Source organism: Pleurodeles waltl, chromosome 8 (genome assembly GCF_031143425.1).
Source record: "Pleurodeles waltl isolate 20211129_DDA chromosome 8, aPleWal1.hap1.20221129, whole genome shotgun sequence".
Taxonomy (NCBI): Eukaryota; Metazoa; Chordata; class Amphibia; order Caudata; family Salamandridae; genus Pleurodeles; species Pleurodeles waltl.
The window spans coordinates 631,711,745-631,735,276 of record NC_090447.1 but is presented as its reverse complement, the minus strand read 5'-3'; the positions used below and the strand labels follow the sequence as shown (position 1 = coordinate 631,735,276).

The 23,532-nt window shown below is 43.2% G+C and overlaps 1 protein-coding gene across 2 annotated transcripts in view; it reads right to left on the bottom strand.

Annotated features, from left to right (window-relative positions):
- Positions 1 to 23,532, bottom strand: part of CNKSR2 (connector enhancer of kinase suppressor of Ras 2) — a 1,907,760-nt gene that overhangs the window by 564,116 nt on the left and 1,320,112 nt on the right. For both annotated transcript variants that reach the window (XM_069204730.1, XM_069204731.1), the window contains one exon: positions 3,472 to 3,605. In XM_069204730.1, coding sequence (XP_069060831.1) covers positions 3,472 to 3,605 — 134 coding nt within the window. The remainder of the gene's footprint in view (positions 1 to 3,471; positions 3,606 to 23,532) is intronic.

The following is a 23,532-nucleotide window of genomic DNA, read 5'->3' as shown; positions in this document are numbered from 1 at the left end:
TCTCTATTGTTTTGTCTCCCCATCCCTGTTCTCTTGTGTTGTTTTGGAACAGCATCAACATCTGGCGAGGGAGCTGAGGCACCGGCAAGTGGGGAGGCAGCAGCCCACGGATCCTCGGAGGCAGAGACAACCGACGCCCAGGGGACCAGTGGGCGTGGGGAGTTCCACAGGGAGGCAACTACCACACAAGGTAGAGACTCAGAGACCTCCTCCAATGGGGGCTCCCCGGCAGTGGCGGACCCTAGTGGCCACACCACTACTGTGATATCTTCCGCCACCCCCATTCCATCACCGCCCTCCCTTCTGCTCCCCACCGAGTTGCCTGTGCCTGCCCACCCAGAAAGGTGGGTGTTCCCTTCGCCCAAGGTACCTCCTTCCATGCCCCAGTCAGCCCTGCTGCCCTCACAGAGGAGGCTATTGACCTCCTGAGAACCATCTCTGTAGGGCAGACAACCATCGTCAATGCCATTCAGGGGCTAGCATCAGAGGTGCAGCAGACAAATGCCTATCTGGATGGCATTCATGGTGCCATGTCTGCCCTACAGAAATCTTTTCAGGCTCTGGCCTCCTCTCGGACGGCAGACAGTTTCCCTGGCCATTCTGTCCCCCTCCAACCTCCTCAACCCCTTCCAGCACCCCACCACCTTCACCCGTCCAAGGCACACATTCAGAAACGAAGTCAAGCACATCAACACACAAGAAACATACTTCTAAACACAAGCACCACACCTCCCACCACAAGCATTCACACAGCCAACAGACACATGCACACACAACAACATCCACTTCCCCCAGTGTGCCCACCTCTTCCGCCTCCCTGTCTGTCCCCTCTACATCCATACCCTCTTGCACTGCACCTTCAGTCACTGTTGCTGCTACTCTTCCTGCACTCACCACAATAGCAAACATCCATACATGCACCTCATACACCACACCTGCACTCACCACCACTACTGTAGTTGACACATCCAGCACACTCACTAGACTTACAGACACCCACACAACATACATCCACACTAGCTGTCTGTCTTCTCCCACTGTGTCCACCCCCCTCTGCCAAAAACACACAAACGCACCAAGACACCCACCTATCAGACATCCACCACACCACAGCATACTGTCCAGTCACCTGCACCCACTTCACGCACGCCTACTCCACATACAACCACACCCTCTGCCTCCACTCCCACGCCCTCATCGACGACCACCCCAATTTCTCCCAAAAAACCTTTCCTCTCCCGTGCTGACCTCTTCAAACCCACTGGCCCACCCCATCTTGTCTCCAAATGTGCCCATCTCCTTGCCCTTACCACTCCTTCCACATCACTGCCCACCCCTGTCCGCCCTTCACATTCCCGTGCCCCTTCCCCAGATAAAAAGAAGCCCCGGACTGAGCTGAGTCCATCTGGCTCCAACCGATCGAAACAGCCACCACCCCCTTCAAAGGACAAACCCATCCCCCCTCCACCTTCCAAACGAAAGTCCAAGGCCAACCCCGTCGCAAATCACCACCCCCACCTACCCCTGCCCCCGTTCCATGAGGTGCCTGGATGCCCATATGTTGCCCCATTAGGTGGAGCACCATGCACTTGTGGGAGTCAGGTTGGCTCCATTGTGGCCCATGGCGATTGTAGCCATATGGGCTGGACATTAGCCATGTTTGGACCTGTGAGCTTCAGCAATAAAGTTTCTGTGTCGCCTGTGTTTCGGTGGCACGTCGTTGAACCCTGGTCTTTTGTTTCATTGTTCATGGGTGTGGGGCATTTGTGTGTACAATGGTCAAGTTGAATTAGCCTTGTGTCGGGTAAGTACCTCTTGCTGTGGGGTGTATGACGTGTCCTGTGAAGGGTTGGGGCGTTGCAGGGTGGGTGGGTATGTGGCATAGCCCTTTCTTCCCTTGTGTCATAGGTTGTGGTAGTTACCGTCGTCGCCTTCATTGGCGGTCTCGGTCGTGGAGGTATATGGCAAGGAGCAGGGCTGGCATGATCTGCAGCTCTCTATCCATGTCTGGTTCGGCGTGTTGTGTTAGGCTCCGGTGAGTGTTTCCTTATATTTGGTTAATTTCTGCCTGGCTTTGCGTGGCAGTGGTTCCCCCTCCGGAACTGGCGGCAGACTGGTGGTTCATTGTTTAAGGAGCGGGTTGGGCCTTTCCGTCGGCCTGTGGGCGGACTCTGCTGTTGTCGGCGGCACTCCTCTACTGGCAGTGGGTGGTTTGCGGGATGCCTGTGTTTCGTTTGTTTCATTATTTGGCGGTCCGGCCCGCTCTTCTGTTGGCGGTTTCTGCAGCCACCGCCGGTGGCGCGGAATGGACCACCATGTTCATAATGAGGGTCTTAATTTCCCTTTACCATAACAAATGAGTCTGACCTTGCATAGTGGGATCTGGTGCCCATGTAACACTTCACTGCCCTTGGGCCTAACTCATTCTATATAAAATGGAAAAAAACAATAAGGAGCTCTACTGTATGTAATCTCCATCAGCATCATTCCATCCAATGTTTAGACTAAATGAAAGACAACACACCTCCAATACCTTTCAGGGGAGACTCAATATATGCCAATGATCCTTAGTACTGTATTGCTTTTTGTGAAGTATGCATTTCTTAGCACTAAAAAGCCTTGTGTGATGCTCTCAGCGCTTTGAAAATTAAAACGTCAGATCAATCCTACACGATTCCACTTATATCTAATTAAAAACAAATACACATCCAGGCATCTAGAGACTATCTGGTACTCTTACCACACCAGCCTAGAGGTGGGTGAGTCATTGAAAGGTAGGAGGAGATGCCATTCTAATGGCTGAATAGTACTGTTTGAATCTGGAAAGCCGGCGATCAATCCCAGCTTCTCTTCTAGACCAAATTTGGTGATCCTAGGCAAAACAATTAGCAGATTGGGTGATCCTAGGCAAACAATTAGCTTTAAAATGTGCCATTTACCCCTCTTTTTTTCAAAGTTTTCTCGAGTAGGGCTCCCCAACACCTCCTATGTCAGTTTGTTTTGCTCATTATGTAAAACTCATTACCAGCTTTTTTGTAATGTCACAAGCCCCGACCGGTAGTTACCAACCACTATGTAAACTATCAAACAAACTAGTACACTCATTTGATGATTTCATCAGTGATGCCATCTGTGATGTCATCAATGATGTAATTTGAGATGTCATCAGTGATGTCATAAATCATGTCATATAACATGCCATGAGAGTTGTAATATGTGAGGTCATAAGCAGTTATGTTGGGGCAAACGTTATAGTTAACTCTACTAATGATAACTGGTGAATTTCTGTTTTTTAGAGTTCAAAATGTTAACGTAGTCACTAACAAATTCACCTAACTATAACGTTACTTTACCTTTTTTTTTTTCCAATGGCTACACACACACACATACACATGTGAAAAGGTGAGACCATGATTGCCTACATATTCAATACAGTGCAGCACAACCACTTATTAGTCAGTGGAATCATACCTCGGTGTGTAAGGCTCTGATGGAGGAGGTGGGATGTAGAGATCCTGAAGTGCAGAACTGTCCCTTTTGGATGGCGTGCTGATTGTGCTGGATGGCGTGGCAGTGCTGCTGGTGGGGCTTCTAGGTACAAGAGGCTGATAAAATAGAAACAAATGTTAAGAAATTCTTTGTGTGAAATGTATTACATATTCATAATTCAAAGTTCATTTAATAAGCACTATAACTTTGACTACATTATAACAGCATGTCCCTTATTATATTCAAGTAGTGATAACAACTGCAAATGTAACCATACACAAAAATACAAATAAAATAACATTTCTTTTTGTCTATGTAAGAAATAAAAGAAAGTATATTTGATGCAACAGTCCTCTTTTCAGGTCAGGCTAGAGAATGTGTTTACTGTTTTGCATAGCTTGTACCAATCTTGTTTGGGAAGGGGTAGTACATCAACCACTTCAGTATTGGCTCTTGTCAGTGTCATTCAGATATTGATTAGGCAAAATCATAGTCTTTGGTTGTGGTAATAATCATTCATAAAATAGATTGTTACATCTTCACAGCTATACATTCATTTCATTGGGGGTTTGAATTTCCCTAGAAGTGCTTCTTCTGTAATGCATGGATTATAATGCATCCATAAACTGCAAAAGAGCCTCAGGGTTGCCATGTATATAACTGTTTTTTTGCCATCTTACAATGCCAACAACAGTACCTCATAACACTGAAAATGACACATTGCTTTGGCCATGATGTTTCCATCTCTTCTGGCATCAAAATTGGACAGCATTGCATGGTGTAAGTATTGCAGTTTGTGTAGGTGCCTTCCTCTCTCCCAGTCATCATTTGCCTCAGCTATATTTTGCTCCTTGTTTATGACTCCCTCGCTGCCCACTGAATCCACAAACTACACACCCAGCTTGCATTTGGACCCTTTCCACTCATTCCACATCCAGTGTCAAAACACAAACTGTTGATGCAGCCAGGCTTTTGATGGGATCATAGGTGCAGGTGCAGCAGTAACCCAGAGGGTGCACATGTGCAGTGGTCCTTGTCTAAATAGTGACAGGGCCAGGCAGTACTGTGGGGGGGGACCTAACGCTGTGTACTCCAACTTGCTGATGAAGCTGGTGATGGGGCAGTGATGTTGCTTGGCATGGCAGATCACTGGGTTTTGTGCTTGTTTCAAGCTGTCTGCCTTCTAAGTGACAAGTTGAATAACAATGCCAAGGAAGGACACATTAAAGCCCCAAGAGTGTATGTCTGCTCCATGGTTTCTGCCAGGAAAATGAAAAGGGCAGGAGCAGTGCTTTTATGGTGTGTCTTGGAGCCCCTGGAGTGCAACTGTTTCCACAGGACCATCTGCTCCAGCCTGGTGCCAAGATGTGCCTTGTTGCTGAAGCTAGAATTTATCCATTGCTTTCACTGGCTTAGAGGTCTTTGGAGTACAGTGTATATGGGCCACTCTCCATGAGATCAATGCACATTCAGACATTACTGCATATTAATAATTCAAATCACCAGTGTCTTGTCTCCATGTTAGTTTTCTATGACTCCTGATCAAACCCCAGGTCAGCTTCAAATGGCAAAAGATTTTCATCAATATCTCATGACTTGCCAGAAGCCTTCTAACATCCCAATTCAGTCCCTATTTCTTGTCATTGGCATGTGTGCTCATCCCCAAATTCCTCCATTTTTCAAGCCACTGCTTTAGTCTTCTAATGTCCCCTCAATTTCCATTTCATCCCCATAACATTCCATTGCCTCCCTATGATACTCTAATGAGCCACAATGTATCCCTATAGGTGTCTTAGAGTCAGATTTACTAAAAGACCGGCCTCAAAAAGTGGCCAAAAACTGTGCAATTACTTTTTGTGACCAAACTTAAATTTTGCAGTTTTACCTATGCACCACTAGGTCCCATCCCAAAATCGTTAGTGTCAAGCAGCAACCTGTCTAAAGAAAAATAATTAGGCAGGTTGTTGCAACCTCCTCTGATTTTCCTACGAAAACAGAAATAGTGGTCTGCAAGGAACAGTAGACCCCTGTCCTTGTGTTTGCATCCCCAAATGGGGAACTTTTTTTTAAAACAGCCCACGTTCCTTAAAGGAGCCAATGCTACTTTAAAAACATTTCCCATCAAGTGAAGCAGGTAGTTGTCTCCTAAACCACTGCATTCTCCACTTGAGGGTACAGGCATCATTAAAAAAGGGCAAGGAGTCCCAAGAGAAGACCTTGCCCTTTGAGAATCAGTTACCACTTTCCTCAAGTTGTGTTTTTTTTACCTGGTCAACGGTTTGTGACTGCAGTTGCAGACCCAACTCTGCCCCATTCTTGATCATTAGTCAACCTTAATCTTACCAATAATAACAATGTCTGCCTCATTCCTTCATGTCTATCAAACATTTTCCCTATTTTCAATTATCAATATATCCTTTTGTATTTTCCAAAGAATCAACAGTGTGGACTTGCACACTCCTCGATAATTGACTTGTTTATATAACATTGTTTCTGCTGAAGCTACTATATTGTGAATTACAAGGTTGTAACTAAGAGGATAGAGTGGGAATTTTGTCTGTGGTGGACAGCAAGGCAGTATATGCTATGAACAGCTAGAAGAAGATAGGAGCATGTGTCTGGTTTAATATAGCTGTGAGGTCATATAGATTCTTTAGAGATTAGTCTTTGTGTGCAGAGTTTCTACTACAGAGGTTATAATATATTGGGTGAATGGGGCTACTAATGACATCATCGTAAGTGAATGGATGATGGACCATAGGCAGATGTGACAGTTGTAAAATTTTGTTTAGGCTCACCACTTGGCATTGCAATTAGAATAGCCTAAACTCGTAGACTAAGAGCTAGTTAAGAAGCCAATTCTTCAGTTTTTTATGCATGACAGCTGGAGTCGAGGTAGTTGTAGTGCTTGACATTTGCTATCTTTAATTCAGATAGTCTGTGGAATTATGCAAAACAATTCAATTTTGTTACTGGGGCCTCTCAGTACCTTGATGAGTATGTCCTAACATTACTCAAGGGTATGCCATTTTCAACACATACTTCTCAGGTTAATTTTCATGTATGTCAGAAATGTATACGACAGTTGTTCTATTCCCCTGGATACACCTTTCAAGGTGAATGTTTCATTAATATCCTTTTGAGTGCCTGACTGCAGGAGTCGGATACATTTTCTATGATAGTCTATCTCTAATTTCTTGATGAAAGGTCTAGAAGAGATATCACATTAAGTACTTCTAATGGGTCTATGTGTACAGTTACATGTTCACTCCACATGGACATTAATTATCTTCTAATGATCACCTAGAACAACTCTAATGTCCTTATGAAGGAAAGAGATGCAATTGAGCCAAAACATTGAGATCAGGTCAATGTAATAACAGAATGAGTGATGGCTAAGTGTCAAGAGAATTGATGGATAGATCTTAAACACAGAGAATTCAGTTGTTTTAGATGTTACATTTTCATAACCAGAAGATACCTAAAGGCCAGTAGTGTAGGTGGTTTACAAAGTTTTATGATCAGGTATGTTATGTATTACCCTGGATTGTGAAATAACCCTCTTGGGTTTCATAAGAGTGGTACTTGAAATCCTAAGAATACGAGGACAATCATTATTTATTTTGGTAAAAACAGGCACATAACACATTGGCCATCCTTTCGACCTCGGCGGTCTTTTGGAAAGACCGCCGAGGTACTGCTGCGCTGAAGACCGCCAGTGCAGGCAGTTTACTGCACAGTACATTATGACTGCTGGCAGCCCTCCATCCTTTTTCAGACGGAGAGCCACCAGCAGCCATACTGGTGGTCGGTGGGGAAGTGGAGGCTGCTCCACCTCCACCACCCCGTCATCAGAACACCGCCCACCGAATCACGTCCCATGATTCCGTGTGGTTGTGTTCTGGTGACAGGGTGCTGGTGGCAGAGCAGCCCCCATGGATCCTGTCCCCTCCCGGAGGATCACCGGAACAGGTAAGGTGATCGTCCATTAGGGGAGGGGGATGGGTGGGTGTTGTGTGATATGTGCGTGCATGGGGGTGTGAGTGTGTAGAAGGGGGTGTGTGAATGCATGTATGCATGCGGGGGTGGGTGTTGTGTGTTGCAAAATGTGTGCGTGTCTGTCTGTATGTGTGACTGTGAGTATGTGTGTGTGTATGTCTGTATGTATGTGTGCGTGTATGACTGTTTGTGTCTGCTGCAATATTTGTTAGTATGTGTGCGGGTATGTGTGGTGGTGGTGTCTGTCTGCGTGAAGGGGGTGTGTTGATGTGGGGGGGGTGGGGTACTACCACCTTTGGGGTTTGGTAGGGGGGTTGGTGGTGTGGGGGAGGACTCGGGATGGAGGAGGGGGGCGGGGGAGACCACTATCAGTGCCAGGGAACTAATTCCCTGGCACTGATAGTGCCTACCGCCATGGATTACTTGGCGGTTCCAAGCCACACGAAATCCATGGCGGTATGCAGGGTCCTGATACCGCCGGCGGTCTGGTGACGGCCGCCGGGCTGGAGACTGAAGTCTCCAGCCCAGCGGTCGGAGTGGAGAAGTGGCAGATGACCATGGCGGTAACCGCCATGGTCATACTTCCATTTTTTTTCGCCGGCCTGTTGGCAGTATTACCGCCACTACTCCCCCCGTCCACCAGGGTCGTAATGAGGGCCATTGTGTCTATCCTCTCACCAGGCTTGACAGAAGTGGGGTATGTGAAATCTATTATGTCTACTTGGCTCAGGGCACTATGTATACACAATGAGCATGCAGTTTATGGACAATAATCAAGATTTCGCACAATCATACTTATCCACTGGTCAGACTTGCCTTGAAAATGATACATTAGTGGTGACATTTTAGTCAAAATGTGATTTCAAAGTTGACAAGGGTTACAGGAAGATGTGTTTTTTGCAAACATGGGGCTGCTGAGTTTGTGTTCTGGGAAGGGAATGCAGTTCTGGCCAATACATAGAGCCCTGACTCGGGCGACCAGAACCCATGCATCCACATGTAAGCATTTACCTCTCACAGTGGCTTCTGTGAACCTGTCAGCCCAGATACGATAACGATCCTCGCTGCTCTGGCATCACCCTGCCCTGGTAAAGGAAGATGGTTCCAGCCTTTGTCTGTAGCCCTGAGGCCTATACATGGGCTTCACGGATGTCTCTTTGGTCCTTATTTGAGATGGTGAGACCAGGGGAAGACAAAAATCCTCTCCAATCTGGCAGCATCCTGCCCTGGCTTGGGAGTGTGACTCTGGCTGGGTCCCAGTGCCCTGGTCATGGGTACCAGGCTCTAGTTGTTTGTTCTGGCTTCACAAACGTCTCACTAGGGCTTCTCTGATATAGTCAGTCCAAAGGAGAAGGCATCCTTCAATAGGTAGAGATAATCCAGCCATCTGCTCCACCACCTGTCAACCAGATTCCCAGCCAATGTCCAGGTGGCCACAGCGAGCTAATTGCCATATAACCAAGGCCAGATGCATATCAGGCAGCCAAGACCAGCCACTAACCAGATAGCCTAGGTCAGCCACCAACCAGATAGCCCAGGCCCATTGGAGCTGCTGACCAGAGTATCTAAACTCACTGAAGCTGCTGACCTGAAGGCTCAAGGCCATAAAGCCACTGATCAGCTTGCCTCTACCAGTCCCCTCTCAGGACTATGGTCACCATGCTGATCTGCAAGGGTAACATACCCTCAATCCTGCACAGTGCAGCACAAGGAATGAGGAGTGGGTCATGCATCATAATGTATGTAGAGGATGCCTCCCTCGTGACAGTGCTCCGTCCTTCCCACCGACAGCAGAGTGAAGAAGATCAGGTGTTTTTATGGTTTAGGAGAGTCTGACTTAAAAGCATTCAGTCAAAATTACATGGATAGTAGATTCATCCTATTGGCTCTTCAGCCAAGCACATACACCAAATGTATTAAAACTTTTGTTCATTGAACATCTTCAGTCGAGTAAAATGAACCTGTCTCATGACAGACCAACTACAGCTAACCTTCCAATTAGTGGATGATAGGTAGAACTGGCAGCAACAAATCAAAATGTGATGTCATCAATGCTTAGCCACCCCAAGCCTGTTATCCCTGTGGTAACATTTCTGACACAGCCTCCATGAAACTCAAACAGTCAGAATTGTCATGAGTCCCCACTTTCTTTGCATGCATTCATAATAAAATAGAGCTTTTGCTCTTCTGTTCCATGGGAGGTTGCCATTCATTCTGAGCTTGCCTTAGAACACCTACATTATTATATAACAGATGTACTGCCTTAATTAAACTTACCACCTGCCACTGTCCCCAGACGTATTCAGCCCAGTAGGTGCCAGGCAGCCCCACAGGGGCGGGGGTGGTGGGGTGGTAGCCACGAGCCTCACCGGGTAAGTGAAGAAATGAAGAATAGTTATGTTTTACCAGCAGCCCAAGAGCCTCCCACTTTCCATACATCTTTCAGTGCCCAACTGCAGACAAACTTAAGGCTGTGGCTTTGCTAGATAATAGCTGGATAGTAGGGTAGGCACAGTGAGAGTGTCATTCATCTAATCTTTCACACCACTAAGTAAATAAGAAGGCATTTGTTATTTGTAATACTATGCGGTGACTCATTCTAGGTTACTATTGCTTCCCGTTTGTGTCAAATCGGGTTCTCTTTTAAACACCACAATGATTATTCCAGAGTGCAACTACAAACTAAGTTGATCTTGCGGAACATCAATCACATATCCAATGATCAAAGTTCACTGACATATACTTCCCTAGCATTTTAACATTGCCTAATGCTTACCACACTTTTGAATTTTCTAATTTTGACTGTGCTTTGTAAAGTACATTTAATTTAGTATTTCAGTAATGTGAACTACGCTAACTTTGATTTTGACATAATTCTAAATATGTACTAATACACGCTTAAAATTAAAATCAATAACTTGGAATTCTTAAAAGCTAATAGCAATAGAATACACCTTCTACTATTCAGTGAGTATCTATTATTGTCAAAGTACAATAGAATTTTCTATTTTTGTTATCTAATCTATCCTTCTGTTGAACACTAACGGCCTGATTATGACCTTGGCGGACGGGATACCCTGTCCCAAACATGACAGATATCCCATCTGCTGTATTACAAGTTCCATTATATCTTATAGAACTTGTAAACAGCAGGCAGGATAACTGTCAAGTTTGGAACGGAGTATCCCGTCCACCAAGGTCGTAATCAGGCCCAATGTTTCTACTCCACATACACATTAGTAGTGAAATCCTAACATTCACATACATTTCTGAATATGTCATACTATCCACGCTTTAGAAGTGTTGTTAAATTTTCTAAACATATTATTCTGCGCACATTGACTGAATGCTGCTAGTAAGCTAATTATCCATGAATATTTGAATGAAGCACATTTTTCAAGTGTTCATGAGCGTAGTGAGACAGACAATCTTCTTGAAACACAATACCAATTGCAGGCCTAAATCGTTTAGGGCAACATCATTACATTGTGACCACATGCCCTGATGAAACGATGAAATTTAACAGTGAAATAGTTCGAAAGCGGTTTAATTTTCTAAGTTCGTTCACTACAGTAATTAACTTTGCTCTTATGTGCCCGTTTAAGTGATTTCTGTGACTTTTTCTATTAGATTGACACATTAAAAGCTACAGCAGTACCATCTATACTACATCTGATTTTCTCAGTTCAACTTGGCTAATCTTTATATGAGGTTCTCCACATGCTGGCCCCATGTAATATTGCTCTATTCATAAGAACCTGAAGGATCATGTTGAGCCTTTTCAATCTTATGTCTTTTGTTATGATAAATGTCATCTCACATCCATTTTTGCAATCCTAAAATGTAGAAAACAAATTCTCCCTTAGTAATTTGTATGTCTTGTATTAATTACTGTTGCTCTCAATGTAAATGGTGCAGTGTATTCATTTTCCTCTAATTTCATGAACTTTGTTTTCCAGGAATTTAAGAGTGAATTGTTAATGAGATGGCTTAGTCAGGAATTATTCAAAAGTAGTACTACTGTAGTACTACTCACATACTACAAAATACTATTCACAAACCGACATCAGAGGATCTCTGCCTATGCCACTCCTATCTTTCCCGAGTGGTGATCTCTGCCAAGGTGGCAGAGATCTATGCACATCTCACTATACAGTTTAGTATTAAATATGGGAGGATCAAGAAGGACTGCCAGGAAAAATACAGAAGACTTACAACTAAAAATGAGAGGTTTAGTGAATCTTAAGGAGGGATTTAGTAAGGGACATGCTAATATGAATACACACTGACTTAAGAGTGAGACCTCTGCTATTCACACATCACATCTAAAATTACTACAGCCCTAAAGAAGCTACAATTGGCTCAAATGCACAATAGCCGAGCATTGGAGTACATCAAGCACCACATAGGGCCATTTACAGTTACTGCAAAACACTCCTGTTGAAAATGGAGGCAGGGAAATAAAATAACACCACCTGGAAAGTAATGTTAAATGAATTTAATTATTTCAACATTTACACTTTAAAGTATGTATGGTATAGTTTCCTTATTGCATGATGTACAGTTTCTTGAGATAAAGTGTTATATATGTAAAATCTGAGCCTAAGTATAGCGTCCCTGTAACCTTTGATTTTTAAGTGAATTTTTAAAGTTCTTTTAATTCTATTTTCCACTATAATGTCCCTGTAACCTTTGTCTTTTTCTGTGAATTTCTAGTTTTTTTTAATGTAAAGTAATATTTATTTACCATAAGTTAATCCAACTGCGGTATGCAGTCAACCTCACACTGTGCAGAGCTTTTTGCCGTGCACTGCTGGGAGTTGGCCACAGGCCCTGCGTCTAACCCCATGATGTGGGTCTGTGAGTGGGTATATGAGTGTCTGTATGGGTGTGTAAGTGGGTGTGAGAGTGGGTGTGTCAGTCTGTGAGAGAGTGTGCAAGTGTTTTTTGGGTCTATGAATGGGCGTGTGAGTGGCTGTATGGGTGTGTGGGAGTGTAAATGGGTGTGGTAGTGTGTGAGTGAGTGAACAGGTGTGTGAGTAAATGTGTGAGTGGGTCTGTGAGTGGGTGTACTTTTTTAATTGTGGTCTGGATCTGTGGATCTGTGGATCATGGATTCACACGGGGGCCATGCTGAACACCGCAGAGGATTTGTGAATCTTGTATGCCCTAAAAAACATTTTGGACTATTTTGTTCCCATGTGGAGTTCCTCATAGACCTCTCCATCAGTCCCATTGGATCAGGATAATTCTATCCTGACCCATTAGGTCCTATTTAATATTTAGCCACCTTTCCCCCACCCCTGGGAATGTGTCATGATTGACAGAATGGCAGCTGCAACCTTTCTCTTATGTTGCAGCCAGCCAATCACTGCAGTGCTCTTGGCACAGGGGTCCATGGTGGAGACGCATCTCTACATAAACCCAATTAACAAAACCATCCTTTCTATACCAAGATCTAGCTTTCTGCCAAATGTGGTGTAATTCCGTCCACTGGTTCCGGCTGCAGTTCTGTCTAAAATCCCGATGGGATATTGCATGGGGAAAATGTGTTTTGCCCCCCCACTCCCACTTTTCCTTGGCCCTGCTTGACCAATCACCCTAACATTTTACAGATAGCAGTTGAAGTGAGTGGCAAACTAGTTGTGAAAATTGTGTGAAGGTTCAACAAACAGTGCCAAAGTTACTAGCAAATCAAAAAACGCTTTCCCTATGGAAACTAGTTCCTAACTATAACTACCGACTGGCTACTACCAGTAGGTAAAATATCTATCTATCTATCTATCTATCTATCTATCTATCTATCTATCTATCTATCTATCTATATATCTATCTATCTCTTTCCATCCATGCGTATGTGTGTACACATATATATATATATATATATATATAAATATATATATATATATATATACACACACTAAAAAAACCAAAGGTTACAGGAACATTATAGTTAGGTTCACGATTCACATAGACAAAACCATTGAAATTCAGCAGTAATAGTTATAGTTATAGTAATTGTTATAGTTATAGTTATACCTATGTAAAGAAATTATAACTTGTGACCTAAAGTTACTCCGCGGCACGAGTTATAGTTTCTGATAGATAAGTATAACTATAACTACAGAATTTCTATGTTTTTTGTGGGTAAAACCTGAACCTAACTATAACATCCCTGTAGCCTTTGTTTTTTCTGTGAATTTCCCTGTTTTTTGAAGGTCAAGTAATACATAAAAACTGTGCATTAATGCAACCACTACTATGCACAGACAACACCACAACATGCACGAACACCACGCTGCACACGGCCTTCGGCCATGAGTAGTGGTGGTATGGTGTGTGAGTTTTTTTCATTTGGCTTTGGATCTGCAGATCCATTGTGGATTTACACTAGGGGTTGCGCTGTGGACTGCAGTGGATCCACAGATCGACTTATCAGCCAAAGAACAGGGCAATATTCTGTCCATGAGGGGTCCCTTAGAGACCCCCCTTGTGTCCTATGGTGCCTGAATACCTCTATTCTGACCCATATTGTTTGTTTTTATTTATGTTTCCTCCCTGGGGGCCTAGCCAAGAAACAAAATGATGGTTGCAACTTTCCTTTTTTTGTCTCTTATACTTACCATTTTCTAATTTGCATGACAGCTTGGGACTCAGGCATTGACAGAATATTTCAACCATGTAGGTGAGATTAAGTGGTAGATTGCCTAGCTTTACATCCCATTCTGTTAGTACCTCATTTTCTTTGTTCTTTGTTGAATGACCATTGTGAGGATCAAAGTTCAACTCCTCCACCGTCTCCAGGGTGTATACTTGCATTATTTTGTTTGTGAATTCACATGGATTGCAGTTGTTAATCAGTACTTTAAAGTTTAGTTTAGGGTGTTTTTCTTGCTGAACTTTTCAATGGTCTTCAAATTAGTATACATGCCCTCTGATATGTTGCTGAGAACAGCTACATCATCTATAAAGGAAGACCAGTGAATTGCTTATAAACCCGTCAGACCAAAAATAATGCCCTTGCTGTTCTTTTAAGATTACACAATAGAGGATCCATGATAATACAGAACAATAGTGGGTCGGTAAATCACCTTATTTAATCCCAGATTTCATTGGTATTTATTTAGCTGACTCATTGTTTTTTTCCATTGAAATGTGTGGTTGAGAATGTATGCATGACTTTTATTAGGTTTGTAATCCAGATATTTATTCTTTGCTTTTCGAGTTTCTGCAAGATGTGATGATGACTGATGGGGTTGAATGCTTTTGATATGTCTAAGAATGCCACTGTAAGAATGTCTGTTTTTCTGTGCCTTTTTTAATAAAATTTTTGCAGGAGCATCAGGTCCTCACAACACCCTCTGAGAATCATTTGTTCATGTCTGCTAAATTTATAATTCTTCTGGTCAATATTTTTGGCCGCTTCATGCATGTCATAAACGGTCTACAGTTTTTAATGGTTGATTTCTTTTATCAGCAAATATTTGGTAATAATAGAGAGTGAGTCTTTTTTATCGATTCAGAAACTCTTCTTATTTTCCAATAATATGGATATGAATTCAGGTAAGGAGTCTTCATTCTTTTTTATGCACATTGTACTAATCATTTAGGCCAACATTGCAAGGACCAGCCGTTTTGTTTAAATTGGCTCCTTCTAATGCATCTGTTATTTCAAGAGTTATACCTTCTTTATTTAGATGTTCATAATTCCATTCTTCTGGGATTTGGACAATTGGGGTGAATTATTGATCTTTTTTATTTCCATCCTCTGTAACACATGTAATATTACCAGCGGTGATCTTTCAAGTCATTTCCTCTTCCCCAGCTTTGATTATTCAAAGTATTGTTTTTAATTCTTATCTTTTCTGAACATTGTTTTGTATTTTTTCAAGCTACCCTTTGATTGCGTATATATTACATGACTTTTGTTGAGCCTTGAATTTCTCTTTTGTCTGTTGCTTTGATCTGATTCATTTTGATTTTCTTCTGAATGCTGAACCATAAGCACATTGACGTTTCCTTTTGTTTCATGTAACTTTTCAAGTTCTGTCAGCAGTGTTATTACTTCTGTGGACAATAATTTTGATGGCTTGTTGATAGCAAGAGCCAGGATAAAGTCACAAATAGGTACTGTATTTTCCCCTTCATCTTTCTGCCTTAAAATATTTCACAATGACATGAGAGGTTTTGAAATTTAGCCTTTTTGACACACTTTGAGCAATATAGCTTCAAGAAGCATCCGTTTAGTGTACTGGTCTTTTTTTTTTTAGTTCTCTGAAATGTGCTATTATATATCTAAATATATTAGAATTCTGTTTTTCATTTGGGTGCTTAAAAGAGTCAGATGTTTATGGACAGAGATGACCACAGCAGCTTGGATGACCTAAATAAAGAGCCCAGCCCACAGTGAGAGTAGCCACAGTTCCAAAAGGTGATGCCTTGTCCAGTAGCAGCATAAGTCGAGTCCAGCTTCCCATTGTAGCCTGCCTGACCCAACCCAGAGCACTAAACCTCACTGTACAATTGCTGATCTGGCTTGCAGACTTCCATTACTTACACTGTTTCAACATGCTAGAGGTTTTTCACCTTAGAGACCTGCTGTGGATATGGGCATGGGCTGGAGTGAGATTTAAACCATCTCCTTCAGATTTTTGAAGTCCAAAAGAGCACACATGATGCTGTTGGAACTGTGATGCTTTCCAAGGCTCCAGGCTGTCTTCAGATCTGACCCACTCTAGGGTGCCCACACATTTCCATACAGAAACAAGGTCTCCACAAACCCACTCAGAATTCTCTTTTGATTGGAAAAACGCAATGGAGATCATCTCCCAACGCTTCCTCAGGGAGCTTCCCCCGGACCAATGGACTCATTTTAAACAAGTGTTCACACAAGACCATTCTTCACTTTGTCTTCCAATGTTCTCATTTTAATATTCTTACAACTACCAAGATCTCCCCCTGTGACAGCCAGGTATGGGCATGATGCTCCAGCGTCATCCATTTTTAGGGCTAAGCAATTTGACAGGCGAGTTTTTACATAGTCATTAGTGGATGTCAACTCCCATGGTCACTGTCATACTATCTGTGTCAAGAAACACTTTTCTGAGGTCTGATGAGCATCTGCAGTGGACACCTTAACCCAGTATTCAGTTCAGCCTGCAGTGCCAACTCTCGTTACCAAAAGTGGCCCAAGGGGCACAAACATTTAATCTCAAGTGCCAGCCCAGTAAGCTGGGCTTTTTACCTATTCAAAGATTGAGATGTTTTTCTCAGTACCTCCAGTCATTTGCTTTACTAGATAAAACTGGGGTTTCCTAGCACCCATTCTGGGAGACACCTCAGAGGGAACCAGCTATTACATTGTTCAATTAGTCTTATGCCCCATACACAAATCAAACAACAAACTTTTCACATAAGGAGTGCTATGGCCTCCCACCAGAGTATCCTTCAGCTTCATCCTGCCCAAGTATAGATCACCATCTTTCAGGTTGAATCACACATGCACATGCTCATGCTCCACCTCCCCAACAGAGGGGGTGAGGTGAATCAGTGGTGCACATGCTATCAGGTGGTGGACACATCTTACCTTAGCTGGCATACACCAGCCCTCACCTTCATCACATCGCAGGATTTTGGCCATTCAATCTGGCACCTGAACAGTGATCCAGACCAAAAACCCTGTTAGGCTTCCCTTCATGGAGTCAAACTCAACAGTTGAAAAAAAGGTTCCACATGCTTGGACCATGAGCCATACCCTGTAGCACCAGGAGGGCCTGTGACTCCCAGAGCAGCAGAGTCAGACAGCTCTGCTACTGGTCCATCTATGCAGGTGCTATTTTCTAGCTCCTGACCAGCCACACATTACAGGGCACACAAGTAACTGACAAAAAGGAAGGGTCAAAGTCAACCCACCGCATACTAGCCATTCACTGCTTGCTGCAGCTAGCAGGAGGCCAGGGTTTGACCTCTGCATGTTGAGAGACATCTGCTTAGGTGACTACCCCAAACCATGCCAGTGGATGGGTTTCCCTACCTGAGGGTGGCACCGGAGGGGAAGAGTCAGGTTTTTCCCCTAACAATAAAGAAATTCATATGATAACTGCTTAAGTTCTTCATGGATGCCCAAACCCGCCTCCTCAAAGTGCCTACTGCTATGGCATGGAAGGCAGCACAGCCCCCTCCAGTGTCGATCTGGCATGCTACCTTAAAGAAATGGGTACTACTGTAACAAACTGCCATCCCCAACAACAAACATGCAGACGGGACTAAAGGTGTAGGCGGGTTCAACACAGACAGCAGGCACCTGGTGCTTAGACATGTTCCCATCATATGTTAGCACGCACATGCGTCATAGAGGGGTTTCCACACGCACGTAGGCACGTTTATATAATTGTCAACCACTTGAAGAAATAGCACTCCATTCTTGTAATCATTATTATTGTTATCTGTTGCTTGCTCTAGGACCAGTACTTACATGAACAACTCTGCAAAATGTATTGATCTTTGCGTAAGGACTAGAGGGGCACTGCGGCATCTATTGCCCTGCATGTAATACCAGAGACCCAAATTTTCCTTGCATGGATCTTTTGCATTCGGTGTCAATGCATCATGCTGTATGTAAGATTTAGTAGAGCACATTTGAGAATTCTATTCAGAGCCCTGATTGTCAATAGCCAGTATGTTTTGATATCTGCTTTTCATTGGTATAATTACGCAACATGACTGGCAATTATGAATATTTGCTGTACTAATGTCGATGCAAAGGTAAAAATGTTACGATGTGGCTGAAAAACAATAAACAGATTTCTGGAATCAAACAAACATGCAGACGGGACAACTAAGGGGTATAATGATCTGGGATGCACATATTGTTAAACTGAATTGGCACGTAAATGACAGACCTCCTTCAGAGCTAATATCCTCACTCGCGCAGAGAGGTTTTCTAATCCCACTCTCTTTCGTAAGCCCAGTGGAGGGGGAGCACATGATAAAAGGCAAATGGTTGTCACTCTTGTGGGACACAAGGAAATCACCATGGAAATAGTAAGGGTGAGGGGCTCACACAGGGGGGTTGACACACTGGGGTCACACTGGGGTTGACACAGTAGACACAGTAGAATCCCAAGCAGAGAGATCCAAATTAGCAGAACTGCCTAAGTGAATTTACAGATACCGACACAAAAAGAGGGGTCAAATGTTCTTTATCTTTACCTATTCTTCTTTGTTATTTTCAAGTCACCTTGTCCCCCCTTGCTGAACAGCTCAGTAACAGTTGACAGTGGGATTCTGGGAACAAGAATATGACTTATAGATGCCTCTTTCACATGACTACTATGACCAAAAGGGGAGGGACAAGGTAGAAATGCAGGTTTCCTGCAGTTGGGTTTGAAATGTGTCCAACATGCAGTCACATAAGTGTAAAATCAATGAAGAGATATTTAAAAAAATGCGTCAGACTGCTGGGGCTTAGAGTGGCATGGTGTCTCTGCTGAGGAGAGCCACGGATTCCCTTACAATCATGGCTCCTTCCCATCCAGGTTGCCCTGTCCCCTGGTGTGGGCTGCTACTCAGTTGTTTAAAACCGAGACAGGCTGGAATCAGGTGGCACGGACTATTGGTGCCATCGTGAAAGCCACTGCTATTCAATTCTTTAAAGAAGAGCACTTGGCCACATGCTTTCTGGCCCTCAGGTGTCAGGTGGGTCCTCTTGAGTAGGAGCCTGCATGGTGGCCTGTTTTTGTCCAAATGCCAATGAGGTAGAGACTGCTCTGTCAATCAGGTTGTGAGGTGAGAGATGGGCCATGTGTCTATGTTCCTTCTGGGAGGCAGAAAAGGTCAGACTTGTGTTCTCCCTTGGTCTGTTTGGCCATTGTTGATCCTTCAGCAGGTTCATCTACAGAAATGTTGTTCTTACTTTTACTTTTAGTCAAGTTTGATATTTTCTTTGTACTCAACCAAGGTTGTTGTTGACCCCAGAACACAGAATCCGAAGACTTCATTAAACCATTGAATCTGTAATTTCAACAGCGTGTACAAAGGCCATAGAAGTAATCAACATAACCAAGTGACCAGCACTTACTGGGAATTCCTCATCCATGAGAAATCCCTATCCTCAAGTCCGATCATGAACAGTGTTCAGTGGGTTATCTACACCTGTCAACAAATGATAGAGACATGCCAATCCATGCAGTGGAGCACATATCAAAATTATAAAAGGGCATCACAGAGCTGTTATTTCTCAATTTCATGCGGTTGAACACCACTTGTTTCTTGTCTCCGAGATTCACATAGCTAGTTAGCATGGCGAAGGTTTGCTCATTATTGAAATTAACTAAACAAATCACTTCACCAACTAAGAACAGCTGTACACAATGGGAATCTGAGATTGGTTGCTAGTTATTTAGTGTCACCAAAGTGGCCAGTCTTGCTTGGATTGGTCTTGGCCAGGTAAAAGTCTCGATCTCAGGGTCATCGCTCATCTCAGCAGCGGTTTCTTCTCAAGGGTGGGGGAGCGTGCCCCCTGCCAGCTGCGAGCAGCGCAGGCAAAAATAAAATGTAAATCAATAGATTTCATTGCCATTTTATTTTTACTGGTGCAGTGCGCGCTGCAACAGCACCAGCCCAGAGACATGCTGGGCTTGTCCTCTGTAGCCGATTGGCCACAGAGGACTGAGGTCTGGCTGAGTGGCAACTCCAAAGTGTCCATGTCACTTTGACGGGCTGTTTTGTGCCGGCCAAAGTGACATGTGCACTTTGAAGCTCCCCACTCAGCTGTCTTACGACAGCTGAGTATAGACCATGCACAGGACTCCAGAATCTGAAGTAGCATCCACCCAGCCCACTCCATCCAATCCAGGTGCTTCTCTCATACTGGTTAGGGTGAGCTCTTCCTTTATCAGACAGCAGAGACAGCAGAAGATCACTGACGAGGACACACAGCCGGTGGGTAGCTGTTTTATTTTATTTCAAATATGTAATGCATGTAAATGTGTAATCCATTTAAGTATAGTGGTTGTGTTTATTTTGCAGTTAGCGTTATGTTTTTATTTGGGCTTTTGGAGGGAGGGGGGATTTTATTTTGGGCTTTTGGATGAAGGGGTGGTTTCCTTTGGGCTTTTCATGGGAAGGGTGATTTGTTTTTGAGGGGGGGAGTGGTGGGACACTTCACTCCCCCCACCACTATCAAAGAGTACAAGCCATCCCTGGCCATTGGCATTCATTAGATCCAGAAATAAAGCAGTTATCCAAGTAACAGATGGGGCGATCAAAGGAATCATAATTGATTTAATGATCCATTTGTAGTTTTATATGAACAACCTTGTTTATTTACACATTAATCTTCGTTTACTGCTTAATCTTCAAAATAAGCAAAGTATATTGGCATGTTCAATCAGGTAGAAGCACCTACTGAAAGAAAGGGCAGCTAGCCCATCCTAAACTTAACTTTGCAAACCAAGCACCTGGATCCCCTGTGGCCTGAAGGGGCCTGGTGGGCAAGACAATTACACAGGCTTTGGTGCCCCAGTCTGGTCTACAATGGCAGAAGAGAGCAGTCTGAATCCCTGCATGAGCAAGACAGAGGAGTCTGGCCTTAACACCAGAGTGACTAATGCAGACACCCCGACACCCCACAGAATAGTTGTTCTGAGGTATTGTAGAAATGTGCTGGGTGAAGAAAGACAATCAATTGTTTTTTCTATCAATTTCTCACAATTAGCAGCTGCAAGTTCAATGATAAAATGCACATACTTTTATTATTTCACAGCTGAATCTTTCAGTCCCAAGTTTTAGACTAGTGACAGTATACATTTTGTGTTCATTTTACTGGGTTATTATAGGAAACCTATAGAATCCTATTGTGAAATATGTATAAGCTCCCAAAAAGCCCAACCAATCTAACTAGTATAAGAGACGCTTATTTTTGTGAGGTATACCACACTTCCCCTTTCTGGGTTGGCACAAGCAGCAATGTTCTACCACGAGAAATGCAAAGATGCGTCTTAATCAAAACAACAGTATATTTGTTAAATAGACAACTTACAATGTCCACTCCAACTTCGAAAAATAGAAGAATATATGGAGTAAAATTCAAATTCAAAATAATCACAATGGAAAACATAAACAAGGAAGCAAACCTTCAGTCCCTAATTAATGTTATATGAACTAAAATACACAAGTTACCTGCCTTTAGGTTCGATGTAAAATATTAATAAGCTCAAATTCAAATAAACATTAAACAGCAATCTCAACAAACTCACAGTGCAATCACCCATACTTGTATTTGTCCCATTTAGGCAGTAGTGGCTGGTGCCAGGAAGGGGAGAGGGGTAGGGGTAGCACACAGAGTGGTGTGATGAAATTAAAAAAAGCTTACCTGCCGCCTCCATGTTCCGCCACCTCTCGTCTTCATCCTCCCTCCCCACTGCTTTTACCAGTATGAGAGAAGAGCTGGGATTGGCTTTAGTGGGCAGAAATGCCACTCAGGGAGGGAGCGGAACACAGTGCTTGTTCTCCACCCAGCTCTGCAACACAGCCGGTAGGAGAGCTCCAAGTGTGCATGTCAGTTCGACCGGCCTCAAACTGCTGGCCAAACTGACATGCACACTTAGAAGCGCATCACCACTCCTCCTCTACTTGTTGACGTGGGGGATGCTGGCCCTGCCTCGCAAAAGTGGAAAAATAAAGGGATAATAAAATACTTTTATTATCCATTTATTGTTTTGCTTTCAGCAGTGGGGCGAAGCTCCATTGCCATAGCAGAGGGGCTGCCCCTGCTCTTAGTTTATGTTTCAAAGCTGCTACACACTGTGAATGCCCCGATCCATTTGCATCGCAAATCAAGTAAATTAGCACAGATACAAAGGATATGTAATTATGTTTCCGATTGCCTCTTGCCTGGTCACCATCAGCCATCATTTGTAGCACGAGTACCCCAGAGTGACCTGAATTCCTGTCTAGGGTTAGCAAAACGAAACCGGAAGAAAACTGTGTCCAGTGTACCTTGCCAAGGGCAACCTCCAGTAATACTTTGCATTAGTTTCAGAGTATGTGTCGACTGTATAGTCCGACGATTTATTTTATTCAAATGCATCCAAGTTCCAATGATTTGAGAGGATTTTACCATTTTTTTCTAGGGCATTTTCAAGTTGTTTCCATAGGAGCCACAAGTATTCAGATAAAAAAATCATGACTGATGTGTTTAGGTAAGTCGAACAGAGGTGCCTTTTATGTTTTTCCACAAAATGAATTTTAAAGTATTTGCAAGGACCAGATGCATTTAGTGACATCTTAGTAAATGACAGCTGCAGGGGAACGTACACATGTAAAGGTTGGTGGCTAATTACAGGCTGTAGTTTTACCATCAGACTAGAAGCTGCCGAGTAACATTTTCAGAGAGGGCAAGGATAAAGCTGAAGCACAAGTTATGGAGCATTCTGTTAAGGAGGTAAATTGCTCCTGAGACATGTTTCAAACATCAAATATCAGCGGGCAGCAATCAGAGTAAGAACCTTCTTTTTAGTAATCTTGTAACCAATATACTCATCATTATCAACTATCTTTGCATCGGTTTATGCATGACCCATAAAAGCGCAAATGTAACAAACACTTAAAACACCTAAACAATCACTAACAAACGTTTTCTCACTGCACCAGGTAAACAATGGGCAATAGAATACCAACTTCTCTCACTGCTCCTTTGTTAGCATTTGTAAAAAGATCAGGGCCGGCCTGACCTGAGGAAAATTCATTTCTTTTTTAAGCAAAGGTGAAGTATACTTACAGGAAATACAAAATAAAACTCGAAGACCATGACAAAGCACGTTGTATTTTGGCCCTTAAAACAAATCACATTCACAGGGGCCCACAGTTTTAATCTAATTCTACCCTTTCAGAAACACCAATATACAATGTACTAGATTGAATCAATCTAAACCTGATGAAGAGAAATCTGCCATTCAGGTTAGTAACAATAGCTAAGGCTCAATGAGCAATGAGGTTGTGACTGAAACGTGTGCATGCAGAGAGGGTTTGTTCGGTTCCGGA